Consider the following 13,725-nt stretch of genomic DNA (forward strand, 5'->3'; position numbering starts at 1 on the left):
CAACTGATGGATCATTATATATACATATTTTCTTCTCCGAAACAAATTCTGACTGATCAAGGAGCAAACTTTGTATCAGAATTAGTCCAAAAATTCGAAAATATATTTAGAATTAGGCAAATAAAAACTACAACCTTTAACCCTCTGGCGAATGAAGCATTAGAGAGAACCCACGCGACGGTCAAGGATTTGTTAAAAACTTTTATCACCGATAATCAAACGGAATGGGACTTGAACCTCAACCTTACTTATTTGGCTTATAATATAGCAGTTCGTGAAAGTACTGGGCTAACACCTTTCGAAATGACCTTTGGAAGAACAGAAAACTTGCCTTCAATTCTTGCCACCACCAGTTCTTTAAACCACCAAGAACTCTTGGATATGTGGAGGAAGCGGCATGAAGCCTATTTAGCAAAAGGAAAAGAATCCATCCAGAGAACACAAGGGAGATTAAAGAAATTACACGACTCAAATATTGTCATTTTAAACCTTATTTTCGGTGCAGGTGATCTTGTACTTGTCCATAACGAAACAAAAAGAAACAAGTTAGATTCAGAATGGTTAGGTCCAGTTACAGTAATACGGCGTACCCGCCAAACTAATTACGAAATTCTTTTTGAAAATACATACCTCACAATTCACGCAAATTGTCTGAAACCATACTATCACTAATCCTATGTTTTCAGAATGCGGACTGCCTGGGTCATCCTTTCCCTCATCTCCTCCACTTCCTGCCTCGTAGTGACTCCACTCCATAATGTCACTATTTTTGCGGAAGATTTAGGCGACGCTAGATTAAATCACGAAACTTGGCACTTATATGTATCGGTGGACGTAGATAACGTTAATACTAGGTTTAATAACCTGATGGGGCACTACGAATCAACAATTAATATGTGTTTAAATTGCACTGAGTCATTCGAGTTGAGCCTCATCAACGGTAGGATGAAACGACTTGGTATTCAGCGCAGCCTTTTATATAAGCTGTTAGGGGGAACACACAATAGAAAAAGAGGTTTAATTAATGCGATAGGTAGTATATCTAAGACACTATTCGGAACTTTGAGAGAATCTGATTTGATATATGTTGATCGTGAATTAGACAAACTTTACTTAGAAAACAAACAGTTAGCTTCCAGTCTCCAAAACCAAACGCAGGTAATTAGAATGATATTAAATTCTGGCTCTCACGAAGGCGAATCACTTTTTGTACATAACCAAAAAACCTTCGAGCGACTCAACCAAATGAGCACCCGAATAAATGATAATACCAACAATTTGTTTATTTCAAATTAAATTATAGTCATGACTTTGCTTATAGATGAGTTGAACGAAGATATAACATTGTTGATAAATTCAATTAACGAGGGTAAACATGGTATAGTACATCCGCAAATTCTAACACCAACATTGCTCATTGAATCCTTAAAAAACTTTGAGGATAAATTTAACGTAAAGTATGCTTTGCCACTCAAAGAAGTGAATTACCAACATATTATTGACATATCTGAAATGAGCTTTTGTTTGAATAATAGTAAATTATTGTATTCAGTTAACATACCAATATTTGAAATTGATGAATCTAAAATCCAACATTTAATTCCGATACCGAAGCAGCATGGCAATCCATTTCTTATACCTGTTCCGAAGGAACAGTTGATTTTTCTAAACAATCCGAAAACCATGTATGTTCCTACGAATGAAAAAGAAATATTCAAGTGCAGGTTGCTCGAAAAAATCGAAATCTGTCAACGTTCTCATCCAACTTATTTGTTAGCTGATACACACAATTGTGAAAACCAAATTATCCGTAGTAGTATTAAAATACTAGGCTCATCAACATGTGAGATATCCGTTCTCAAAATCGATTATTCAGCTTTTATTAGTTTAGCAGAAATTCAAGGATATATTATAGTTCCTGAAAAATCTATAGACTTAACAACCAACTGCGAAGGAATAATTAAAGATATTAAAATTACCGAGGCATCACTTCTATCGTCAGGAAGCAATTGTATTTTAACCACCGAAGGTGCCATAGTTAAGTTAAAACAAAGTAGGAAACTGAGGAAACACATATATTACACAAAAAATATTTCTGTACCTTATACCAGTGATGATCTAGATTTACTCAACGATAAACTGCTACCAATCCAAAAATAGATTGATAATGAGCAATTGCCGGAAGCAGGTAGAACATTAGATGATATAGATAATGTTTTAAACAGAGTCAAAAATGAACGTCGAACACGAACATGGACTGAAACCACCACAGAAACTCTTACATACTTAGGTTATGTTGCGTTAGTATTAATAACCTTATTCTCCATGTACAAATGCGGACTCTGCGATCTAGCACGAAAATGTCTGCCGGAAATCTGTTTCAACCTATTTTGTACAACTAATAACATTAATAATAACACAGCCCCAACGCCAACTATTGTTACCTACGTTCCACAGACTCCTCCTGTACATGAAATTGAAAACAGTGAGCCGTTAGTAGCACCTAAAGTTGTTAAATTGCGTTTTTCAGGAGCGAAACGAGTCTAACGAGGGGGGGGGGGGGTAATACTTCTACTTTACCACTCTCCCCTCTCGTTGATTCTAGCTAAGGGTACTTCGCCTACGACGCCTACAAAAGGCCCTCGGGGCCTCAGTAGTCCATGCGCCCTGTATACGGACAGGTCATTCTGTATCTTTCGGTCAATAAACAAAAGTATTCTTATATCAAGTATAAAAGAAGTGTAATTCACTAGACGGTCACAAGGACTGTACAGAGAGCTTTTTCGAAAAATAGCCTGGTTCTTGTTTCATTGAAATTGATTGAAAATGTAATGCATTTTGTGCACCTGGGAAGTAGCAAACGGCCACCATGAGTTTACCTATAGTGAAAGAAATTTAGGGCAGATCATTTGCGAATGAAATCAGAGTGTTATTTTTTCGACGATACTGAAAACGTCGTAAAAACACAGGATCGATCTCAAAGTTTGATTGAGTGCCTGTCATGCCTCACTCAACCTTCCCATTGTTAGATATAAGAACCGGTTGAGAGAAATGAAAAACCATTAAAATATTAAGGAATTTAATTTCAATATTCTGAATTAGATGCATTAGATAACGACGAGGCGATTAAAAAAAGAAAGAAGAAAATTGGTTAATCCCCTCAATTTCTATTGAGAGTTTTCGTAACTTATACTCTCTTCTCAGATACTACGACAAAGAATATGGAAGAAAGATGCTACGTATTCTTGCATTGGAAAAATGAGGAATTGCAAGTTATTTCATTTTCAAGATTACACTTGAAGGGTATGCAATTCGCAGCCTTTTCTTCAGAAATTCCTTTTCCATAATTTTCAACCGAAAACTCGAAATTCATAATTTATCTCTCTTTTTTCTTGAATCTTTGCTTCAAATACAGCTGTTTGCTTCTCAATGAATGTGCTGTTGCTCAGGATTGATGCACTATTTTATGTCGAATAAGATATTTAAATTTTTAACCGAAGAGATTAATTAATATCGATTGAAGGGATAAAGTTCAAAACATGAATTTTTAACAAAACAGTCTGATATTCAATTAAATAGTTGAATATTCAACAAAAAATATGCTATGTTAGCCAATATGGCTTGTTTATTACAAAAATGACAAATTTTAAAACAAAATAGTGCAAGTTTTTATACCATGAATTGTTATACTATTAAGAAAAAGGCGAATTATCTTCAAAAGTTTGAATTTTCAACCAGAAAATTATATCATTTTCATACAAAAGTTAATTTTGTATCAAGTAGTTAAATTTTCCAATGAAACTGACATTTTAACAAGAGTTCAACATTCAACCAAATAGTTGAATGTTTAAATAAGAAGATGAATATATTCAAAGAAAAAGAATTTCGTGACCAAGAAGATCCATTTTTTCATTAAAAATTAATTACATTATTCGTTTTTCTGAAAGTAATTCAAATTATGATTCATTAAAAAATTGATATATCAAAATGAAATGATTTCTTCATTTTTTAATGGTATAAATTTTAGAATTCTGAAGTTTTACGGTAAGCAATTAATTATAAAAGTTTCCCTATTTATAAGTTTGAACTTTTCAATTAATATTGAAATTGTGGAATTTCTAACAGTCCAATTGACATTTTAAACATTGTTCATTTCTGAATTTTTTAATATTTTCCATTTAGCCGTACTTTTTATTTCGATCCTTCTTTCAGAATAATTCCATTTTCAAGGAATACAATTGAAACTGCTTTTTTTTCATTTTTACTGCGCAGAATGAAGGTATCTTCATTTCAATTTTCCACAAATTTCTGTAATATATGTTTAAATTACATCGCAAATTTTTTAATTTTACAACTTTACAATTCTACAATTTCAGATGCTTTTGCTTTGAAATATTCAATTTGATTTTGAATTTCATATGGTCAAATTTTAAGTCTTTTCCATTTAAATTCATAAATTTTCTTTAATTTAACTTTTCAACAATTCTATTTTATTTTGAATTTTTTAAATTAAAAATAAAAAAATTTTGTGCCCTTCAAATTTTAAATCATCTATTTTTCAAAACTCTTAGCGGACAATATTCCATTTTGAAGTATTATATTACATTTATTTTCTTATTACCATTTCGGGGCTCATTGCTCACGAAATAATAATAGACAACATAGTCACCGTATAAGTTCTTTCAATACATGTTAATTATAGGAATTTAAAAAGTATCACCGAAACATTTGAATATCATTTATTGTTTCAATTGTGTCAGCAATATGAAGAAGCAAAACTGTTATATTTATACTTATACTATATTCTGTTTTTGGGAAGGATACTTTCTTCCAAGCTCGACGGGAGGCAAGGAATCAGTCATTTGAAAATATTTATCATGGACTATTAGCATACTGTTACAACCAACAGTGACACTTTAGTCTTTCCAACCGAAAACTGCCTTCTGGTGAGCCCAGATTCACCTCTATGTGTACTCTTTTCACGCGTGTACGAAAGTGGAATAGCGTACATACTTTAAATTTCGAACGTTTCTGTTTTTTATTTCTTAGTATTAGACAATTGAAGGGCCGAATGCAATAACCACCTTAGCGCTAGAACACGCGGAGAAGTAATTATCCTCGGAGCAAATTTGGAAGATTGTTCAAATTTGATTTTAGACAGTTGATACTTGTAGAGAATTTTATTGCGCATATTTTTTGTATGGCAATCGCATTTCTATGTTGTTTAGTTTTTATTTTCTTAAGGAAAACTAAATTTTTCACCGAACTAAAATTCAATACCTTTTTGCGTTCAACTCGCCAGATCTTCGTCGGAAAGTGATATATTTTCTCTAAAATTTTATCTAACATTATTGAGCATGCTGTACAACTGTCAGAGTGATCACGAGCTTTAAAAACACTTTAGGGCCGTGTAGTGAATTTAAAATAATATTTTCTTCGGAATCTTGGATGCATACATACAAACGAAAATGGTGTGAGGAAATTTTGAATTCTGAAATGTTCCAGCGAGAAAAATGTTCCTTAGGGATCAATGAAGTTTTTGCAAAAAGTTTTAGATCTTTAGTCATTAGGGGGAAAAAGTGAGGGCGATGTGAACTTCATATATGTTAAATTCATATTAATATGTGTAAATTCATATTAATTTAATATGTAAATGCAATTAAATAAATTAAAAGCTAAAGAAAAGCTAAATTGCTAGAGACAATTTTTAGAAAACAAAAAACAAGACGCCTAGAGCTTTATACGTATTAATATTTTCCGAGCTCATAAAGTAAATGTTGTAATGTCTCATGACTAATATCATTTAATTTTTGACTTTGTATACAAATTAATATACCTTTAGGAAATTTCAGCAAAATTGTAACGAAATACAATATTTCAGTTTCTTGTTTCTAAACTAGAAAAAAAACTCTACTTTTATCAGGCGATCTCTTCACGAGAAGTAAAATTGCAGTATGTTATTCAATTTCAAAAAATGAAAATAAGACAGATTTTTTTATTTGTGCCAATATTGAGTTTTCTCAATAAATCACTTAAAAATATTAATCAAACAAGGTTTTCAGCAAAATATTCTTGCATGGAAATAATTAAAGTACAAGCAATGAATGCCAGGATTCATAATAAATCATAATTTTCCGTAACTTTTGACAGACTTAAGTTGAAGTAAAACATAAAAATATGGTATCTTTATTTAACTTCACTATCTAAGCATAAACTAACCTTATTTCTATAAGCTTTTGCAACATTTCGCTTCGGTGTTTCTTCATTGTTTGGCTTTTACCACCCCTCTTGTTGATTGAGAAGTTGGTATATTACGTATTTATATCCTCAGAACGATAGATACGATGCTTCCTTTAAAACCACTAGCAGAATACCGACTTTTAAAAAGTTTTTAGCAGAAATATTTGTTGATAAACAACATTTTCCAAATTTTTTGTTCATACGAGAGAAATCATCTATTTGTTTACAGTCGTGTTCCGCCGCCCCATGTTTTCTCAATTCGAATCGAACGCAGCACGCCGTACATAATTTTCACGTCGTCCTCACTTTTTTCGTCTAATTACTAAAGGACTAAAACTTATTAGATAAACTTTTTTGACCCCTAAGGAATATTTTTCTCACTGGAAGTTTTCAAAATTCGAAACTTCCTCACACAACATTTTAGTTTGTAGGTATGCACTCAGCATTCCGATGCAAATATTTTTTAAATTCACTACACGGCCCTAAAATGGTTTTTAAAGTTCGTGATCACTCTGACAGTCGTAGAGTATATTCAAGAATGTTACACAAAATTTTCAACGAAAAATATCACTTTCCGATGAAGATCTGGCGAGTTGAAGGCAAAAAGGTATTGAATTTTAGTTCGGTGAAAAATTTAGTTTTCCTTAAATAACATAAAAACTAAAAAACGTAGAAATTTGATTTTCACACAAAAAAGTTGCACAATTAAATTCTCTACAAGTATCGACTGTCGAAAATCAAATTTGAACAATCTTCCAAATTTTCTTCGAGGACAATACTTCTCCGCGTATTCTAGCGCTAAGGTGGTTATTGCATTCGGCCCTTCAATTATCTCTAATCAATGTTTACGGTGAATCATAATTTGTATTACTTTCATAAAAATGAATAATGTAATTAATTTTTATTTTAAAAAATGAATCTTCTTGGTTACGAAATTCTTTTTCGTTTAACATATGCATCTTTTTAATTGAAAATTCAACTATTTGGTTGAATGTTGAACTCTTGTTAAAGTAAATTCGGTTTTATGAAGATTCGTCTTTTTTGCTTAAAAATATATAAAATTCATAGGAAATAAAAATGTTGGGTAGAAAATAAACTTTATTGTTGAAAATTCATTCGTTTTGTTCATAATTGAACTATTTCGTTACAAAGAAACCAATTCATTGAAACATTTAACTACTTGATAGGAAATGAACTTTTTTATTAAAATGATATGATTTTCTGGTTCAAAATTCAACCCTTTTCAATATATAATTCACCTCTTTGCTTCATAGTTTTCACATTCGTATTTCAAAAAAAAATGAAAATTGATCTTCTTTACAAAGCATTTTACTATTCCATTTTCGGTTAAAAATTTATCCGTTTTTTTCGTATAAAAACTTGCACTATTTTGTTTTAAAATTTGTAATTTTTGTAATAAACAAACCGTCTTGGTTAACATAGCATCTTTTTGGTTGAATATTCAACTATTTGATTGAATATCAGACTTTTTTTTTGAAAATACATGTTTCAAGCTTCATCCCTTCAGTTGATATTAATTAATCTCTTTGGTTAAAAATTTAACTCTCTTGTTCGACATAAAATAGTGCATCAATCCTGAGCAACAGCACATTCATTGTGAAGCAAGAAGTTGTATTTGAAACAAAGATTCAAGAAAAAAAGAGAGATAAATGATGAATTTCGAGTTTTCGGTTGAAAATGATGGAAAACGAATTTCTGAAGAAAAGGCTGTGAATTGCATACCCTTCAAGTTTAATCTTGAAAATGAAATAACTTGCTATTCCACATTTTTCTGATTCAAGAATACGTAGTATTTTTCTTCCATATTTTTTGTCGTAGAATCTGAGAAGAGAGGATAAGTTACGAAAAATCTCAAAAGAAATTAAACGGATGTGATGAGTAGGTCAGATGGCCAGATTCCTACTTTACCGCCACTTTTTTTATTTCCCAAATTATTACCACACGAAACGCCATATCGAGTTGAAAATTTCGGATACTAAACGAGAGGCACTAAGAATGGTGGGTCTGGTCCTAAGTTTGTATAATTATGAAAAAAGCTTTTTTTCGTAAATAATTTTTTTTTTGGTTTTTTCATAATTATTAAAATTTAGGACCAGACCCACCTTTCTTAGTGCTCGATGTGGCACTTCATATGAAAATAAGTTGGGAAATAAAAAAGTGAGGGTACGGTAGGAATCTGGTCACGTGACTCACTTGTCACATGGCCTTAACCGATTTTCTTCTTTCTTTGTCTAATCGTCTCGTCGTTATCTAATGCATCTAATGCAGAATATTGAAATATAATTCCTTAATAGTTTAATGATTTTTTTATTTCTCTCCACATGCTCTTTCATTCTAGTGCTAGTTTCATTCAGAAATGATTTACTTCCCAGGCGTAGAAAATATGAGAATAGACAATTCAGAATTGTAGGAGAAAAGCTTGTCAGAGTAATACATGGGCTAATTTTCAAGCCTGAGGATGCACCTTAAAAGTTGAGCTTGCTGTTTTTTAAAAAGGAACCGAATGGGACCCAATGGGATCTTTACGGGTTCATTTTCTTCAAATATTCGGCGTTCGTATATATGTTTAATAATTTAATTTATATTGATAAATGAAACTACTGAAAAATCCCGAAAATTTTCTTTTATTAAAAAACAAAATAGTGAAATAAAATATGTATGAAATAAACTTCTCGAATAATAAAATTTACGACAGAAAATTTTCAAATTATGAATTTCCCGAATTGAAGCGTTTGAAAAAATACTTTTTTTTAAATAAATATTATTCCTTTATTAGAAACACAATAATTAAATATCTGTATCCAATACATTTTTTATTAAACTTTAAAGTATTTAAAAATTATTTTTTGAATTTTAAATAAAAATAATTTAATAAAAATGGATAAATAAATGAATTTAAAAACACGTGCGCCTCGAACAAAAAAAGAAACTTCCCCCTCCATTTTCTTCGAACCTATTATGATTTTCAAAAAAAATTTTGTATGATTCAATTCAGGTCCTGATTTATCTCAAATCCAATTTTTAAGAAATGAAAAAAATTGCAATACTATGCCTATTTTTAAACAGCATTTTTCATTCAGTAATATATATTTTAAAATGATTATTATTTTAAATTCAAAAAATTATTTTATAATTTTTTAAATATTGAAAGAAATTTTCTTTCATAAAATTATTGGTTCATTTTAAGTAAATAATATTGAGCGAAGAACTATTTTTCAATTGTTTATATTCTGGAATTTTCTGTTTCGGGTATTTTATAGTTCGACAATTTTCTGTCGGGAATTTTCAAATACGGTCATATTGTAAACTGTCATCAATTTTATTATTCAGGAATTTTACACTCCGGGATTTCAATATTTTGGCAATTTTATAATTCCGGGAATTTTATTTATCGGGATTTTTCAGTCGTCCTCTGACAAATTGCCAAGTTCAAACTTGAAAACAAATTTTAATACATCTATCACATCGACTAGAAATGTGTTTCGGTGCTTTTTGTACAGATTTCCAACTAAACATGAGAGTGTTAAAAATTTATGGGAAGATTAAAGAATAAATCAATTTAGCACAGCTATATACGCTCATAAATCAAAAAAATATTTTATAGATTGAAAAGGTTTGATACTTTTAGTTCAATTTTATTATGCCTTTCAGGCAGTTATGTAATTTTTTTAAATAGATAAATTTATGCATCACTCAACAAGAGTTTCCTTCACACTGAAAACTTTTACCTCAGAAAGAAATACATATATCCTGATCTGATAATCTACTATATAAAATGTAAATTTGTGCCCTTGAGGTCCGATACCGTCCACACCGTTTAACAGATCAATTTGAAAATGTATACACGTGTAGATTAGGCACTGGAGATGGTTCTTACAGCAACCCGAATCGCTAAACGGATAATGCTTATGTAAATCAACAGTTTTTGACCAATTGACACCGAATTTGGGTCACATATTTTTTGGGCTCCTAAACAGGTCGTAAGAGTATGGAGGGGCATACGAAGGAATGCGTCATATGAGGAAAGGGGCAGTCGCAGTTTTTGTACTAGGGGCATCGGATTTTTCGCACATATTCTTTGGGCTCCCGGGCAGGTCTTAAAAGTATGAGGAGGGGGGGGGGCACAGTTTTTAATATATAAAATCAAGTAGCCTGAAATGGATGATGCTTATGCAAATCCACAGATTTTCACCATTCGACACGAAATTTGGCACACATATTCTTTGTTTTGCAATATAATATATCATTAAAAAATTTAATTTAGAGAGCACACAGTGTTCAGAAAAACCCCAAAAGTTGGCAAAAATTCAAATAATGAGCAAACTTTCTTGAAACTCAGTACCCTTAGGTTTTCGGGGTCAAGAAATTTGAATTTTAATTGAAAAAAACTTTCGTTACGTTCGTGAAAAGCAGTCGTAATGGGGGTTTTGAGATCATGTTTTTTAAGAAACTTTGACCTTGATGAAAATTTGTGACAAGAAAACCTTGAGGTAATTACCATAAAACTGCATGCATTAATAAAATACAACGTTTATTGAAATTTTGTCATAGGTACCCTTAGGAAGTTTTTCCATATGTTGTCAATGAAATAGCGGTCTTTAAAAAAATTTAGAGCACTTGCAATTGAGCGATTAATTTAACGTTTCGACATGTCTCGTGCAAGCATGGGAGCAGGCCATCTTTGAGCCCCTATCAAAGTCCACATGCGTAAGATAGAGCCTAATCCTTTCGACATTTATTGCAGAGATAAATTGTTCCTAGAGTACCGTATTAGGTTTAACACAATAAAAAAAAAAACGATTTTTCGAATTTTTGTCAGATTTTCCAGTTATTCCGACCACTGTTATTCGCTTATCCAATCTGAATTTCATCATCTGGAGGAAACATAGTTGTTCAGATATGAACAGTAAATCACACTAAATACACTACCTTTTCCTGGATTTAGCCACATAAGTCCACTAGATCCCATTCGAATGCAATCGAAATGTAGCACTAAAATCGGTGCGTGAATGACTCTTGTTTCAAAATCGATACAGGCGTGCAAATTGTTTCCAATCGTATGAATTTCGTACACACGTATACAGAGGCTTATAAATGGTACATAAGGCAATGGTATACAAACAGGTGGTGGATATTTTGCTGAAAAATGATGTAAAAGTACATTATTTTGAATTGCAGGTATTTCTATTGTCCTGGTTAAATTTAAGAGAGTCATATCGGAAATATATCTAGCGTTATTCACATTAAACCATCCTTAATAGGAAGGTATTAATTGAATCTAAAATTTGGCTTTATTTGAATTATGATTAAATCTTCACGTTTCAAGACCCAGAGAGTAAGAAAAAATTTTATATACAAGATTTATTAAAAAATATAGATTTGAGCTATTTTTCAACAAATAGCCTTAATTTTTTTTTAAAACTCTCCGGTTCAAACTTAGAGTTTTGCCAATTTTCAAACGAATAGGCTGAATTTTTGTATATAAAATTGACTACGATTGCCTTTGTGATCAATCCAGGCAGTTCTGGTTTGAAAATTCCTATAAACTATTTATTATTTAAATACTTATCATAGAAAATTGAGATTCTAGATGTTTTGTAACGAATGAGCTAATTTTGTTTATGGCATCAACAAACCATATCTTTTCTATAATTCTTTGCTAAGATACTTTACAAATTTAAATGAATTATTAACTATTAAAACAATTTTCATAGCCAAATCCAGATGTTGGAAATTTTTTGCCAAAAAGGGTAATTTTTTCACGAAATTAACTAAAAAAATATATATTTGCGATTACTCATTTCTATGAATCGTTCGAATTCTCAAAAAATGTAATTAATGAAACAATTTTTATAACCAAAATTTCGAGTTTCGCTATTTTCGAAAAAATAGGCTCAATTTTGTTCACAAAATTGTGCATGAATGTCTTTGCGATAAATCCTTGCTTTGATTCTTGGCCCAATACTATTTTTTCGTAACTTATATTGCCATATTCTTTGGATAACGGGCCCCCTATTTAGAAAATATATGGGGCCCTCCATTATCTTAGTTACGTCTCTGAGATGATATAGTAAGTATTTACCTGATACTTGATTCGAAAATAAAACTCGGTCATCCATTAAAAAGTCCATTTGCAAAGCAAATTCACGAGCGTTGTACGTTAGGTTAGAACAGATGCGTCGATTAAATTTAATCACAGTTATATTTATTCCAGTGCAGCAGCTGCACACTGAAATCGAACAAGCACATGGTAAACTCCTGAAGTTTATCCTCGAAGAATTTGCAATTGTCTTACTGTCTTCCACATTTTCCATTAAAGGTTTGCCATTTGTTAAATCATAATAAAATGCATTGTCTGTTGGAATATCTAAAAGAATATTTATATATGATCAAGAGATTTAAACAAGAAGTAGGAGCTATAAAGGTAAAGTTAATTAATATTGAGAAATAATTTGTTGATTAGATATAACATTACATTTAGTAAATTAGCTATACTTACTTTTCACCCCCGTCATAGTTGTTAGATTTTCTCCAGAGCACAATAAGGTTAATAATTCTATAAAAAAACAAAGTATTACAATTATGGACATGTTTAAAACGATAAAGCAAGGCTCCTCTACGATGGACTCTCCGTGACGAACTGAAATCGCGAGTGAACGGTAAAATATAAATTCCCATACATTTCACATGTATCGCACACATGGATATAATTTGTAAGAATATATTGTTCAAATTGACACGTAAAAGAAAATGCAGCACAGTGAAATTCATTTAGCGTTAAGAATACAAGAACACTAATTTAATTAACATTTTGAAAAGTCCAAAAAATAATAATAAACAAAGGTACTGTAAGTTTGAATTTCTAAGCGATTTAAAGGTGTTTTTTTATCGCATTCACGCAACGATGTTTATCGGCACCGCGAGAAAATGTTTAATAGGATTAATGGAGGACAAACTTCTGAGATTTTTGCTATCATTTTTGAGTTTTATTTCTGAACCCAGTAAATTAATGGGAATATACATTGAATGGTGCTTATCAGGTTATTAAATAAAAAATTGAAAATAACACGCAAAAGAAAATGTAGAACAGTGAAACTTAATTAGCGTGATAAACCCAAATTGCCAATCTAATAAATGTTTTCAAAAGTCTAAAATATAATAATAATAATAAGGTTACATTTTTTAACCATTTAATAGTGTTTATTATGTCACATCATGAATTAAACGGTGTTTATTGGTTCGGTAAGCTTTAAAATGATACTGTCGGTTCTCATGTCATGTGACATGTGTCTTTTAATTTCGTGTGTCAATTCATGTCATATGTAACATGACATAATATGCCACGTCCACATGTGTCATGCCATGTGTCATATCATGTGTCATGTCATGTTTCATGTCATGTGTTATGTCATGTGTCATGTTATGTGTAATGTCATGTGCCATGTCATGTGTCATGCCATGTGC

At 31.2% G+C, this 13,725-nt stretch overlaps 1 protein-coding gene across 2 annotated transcripts in view; it reads right to left on the reverse strand.

Annotated features, from left to right (window-relative positions):
• LOC117172073 overlaps nucleotides 1–12,883 on the reverse strand; it is a 70,329-nt gene extending 57,446 nt beyond the window's left edge. For both annotated transcript variants that reach the window (XM_033359827.1, XM_033359828.1), the window contains exons 1-3: nucleotides 12,761–12,883; nucleotides 12,344–12,628; nucleotides 11,191–11,400 (exon numbers count right to left, since the gene is read on the reverse strand). In XM_033359827.1, coding sequence (XP_033215718.1) covers nucleotides 11,191–11,400; nucleotides 12,344–12,628; nucleotides 12,761–12,851 — 586 coding nt within the window. In that variant the 5' untranslated portion in view covers nucleotides 12,852–12,883. The remainder of the gene's footprint in view (nucleotides 1–11,190; nucleotides 11,401–12,343; nucleotides 12,629–12,760) is intronic.
• Between the last annotated feature and the right edge of the window lie 842 nt (nucleotides 12,884–13,725).

The sequence above is a fragment of the Belonocnema kinseyi genome, chromosome 4 (genome assembly GCF_010883055.1).
Source record: "Belonocnema kinseyi isolate 2016_QV_RU_SX_M_011 chromosome 4, B_treatae_v1, whole genome shotgun sequence".
NCBI classification, from domain to species: Eukaryota; Metazoa; Arthropoda; class Insecta; order Hymenoptera; family Cynipidae; genus Belonocnema; species Belonocnema kinseyi.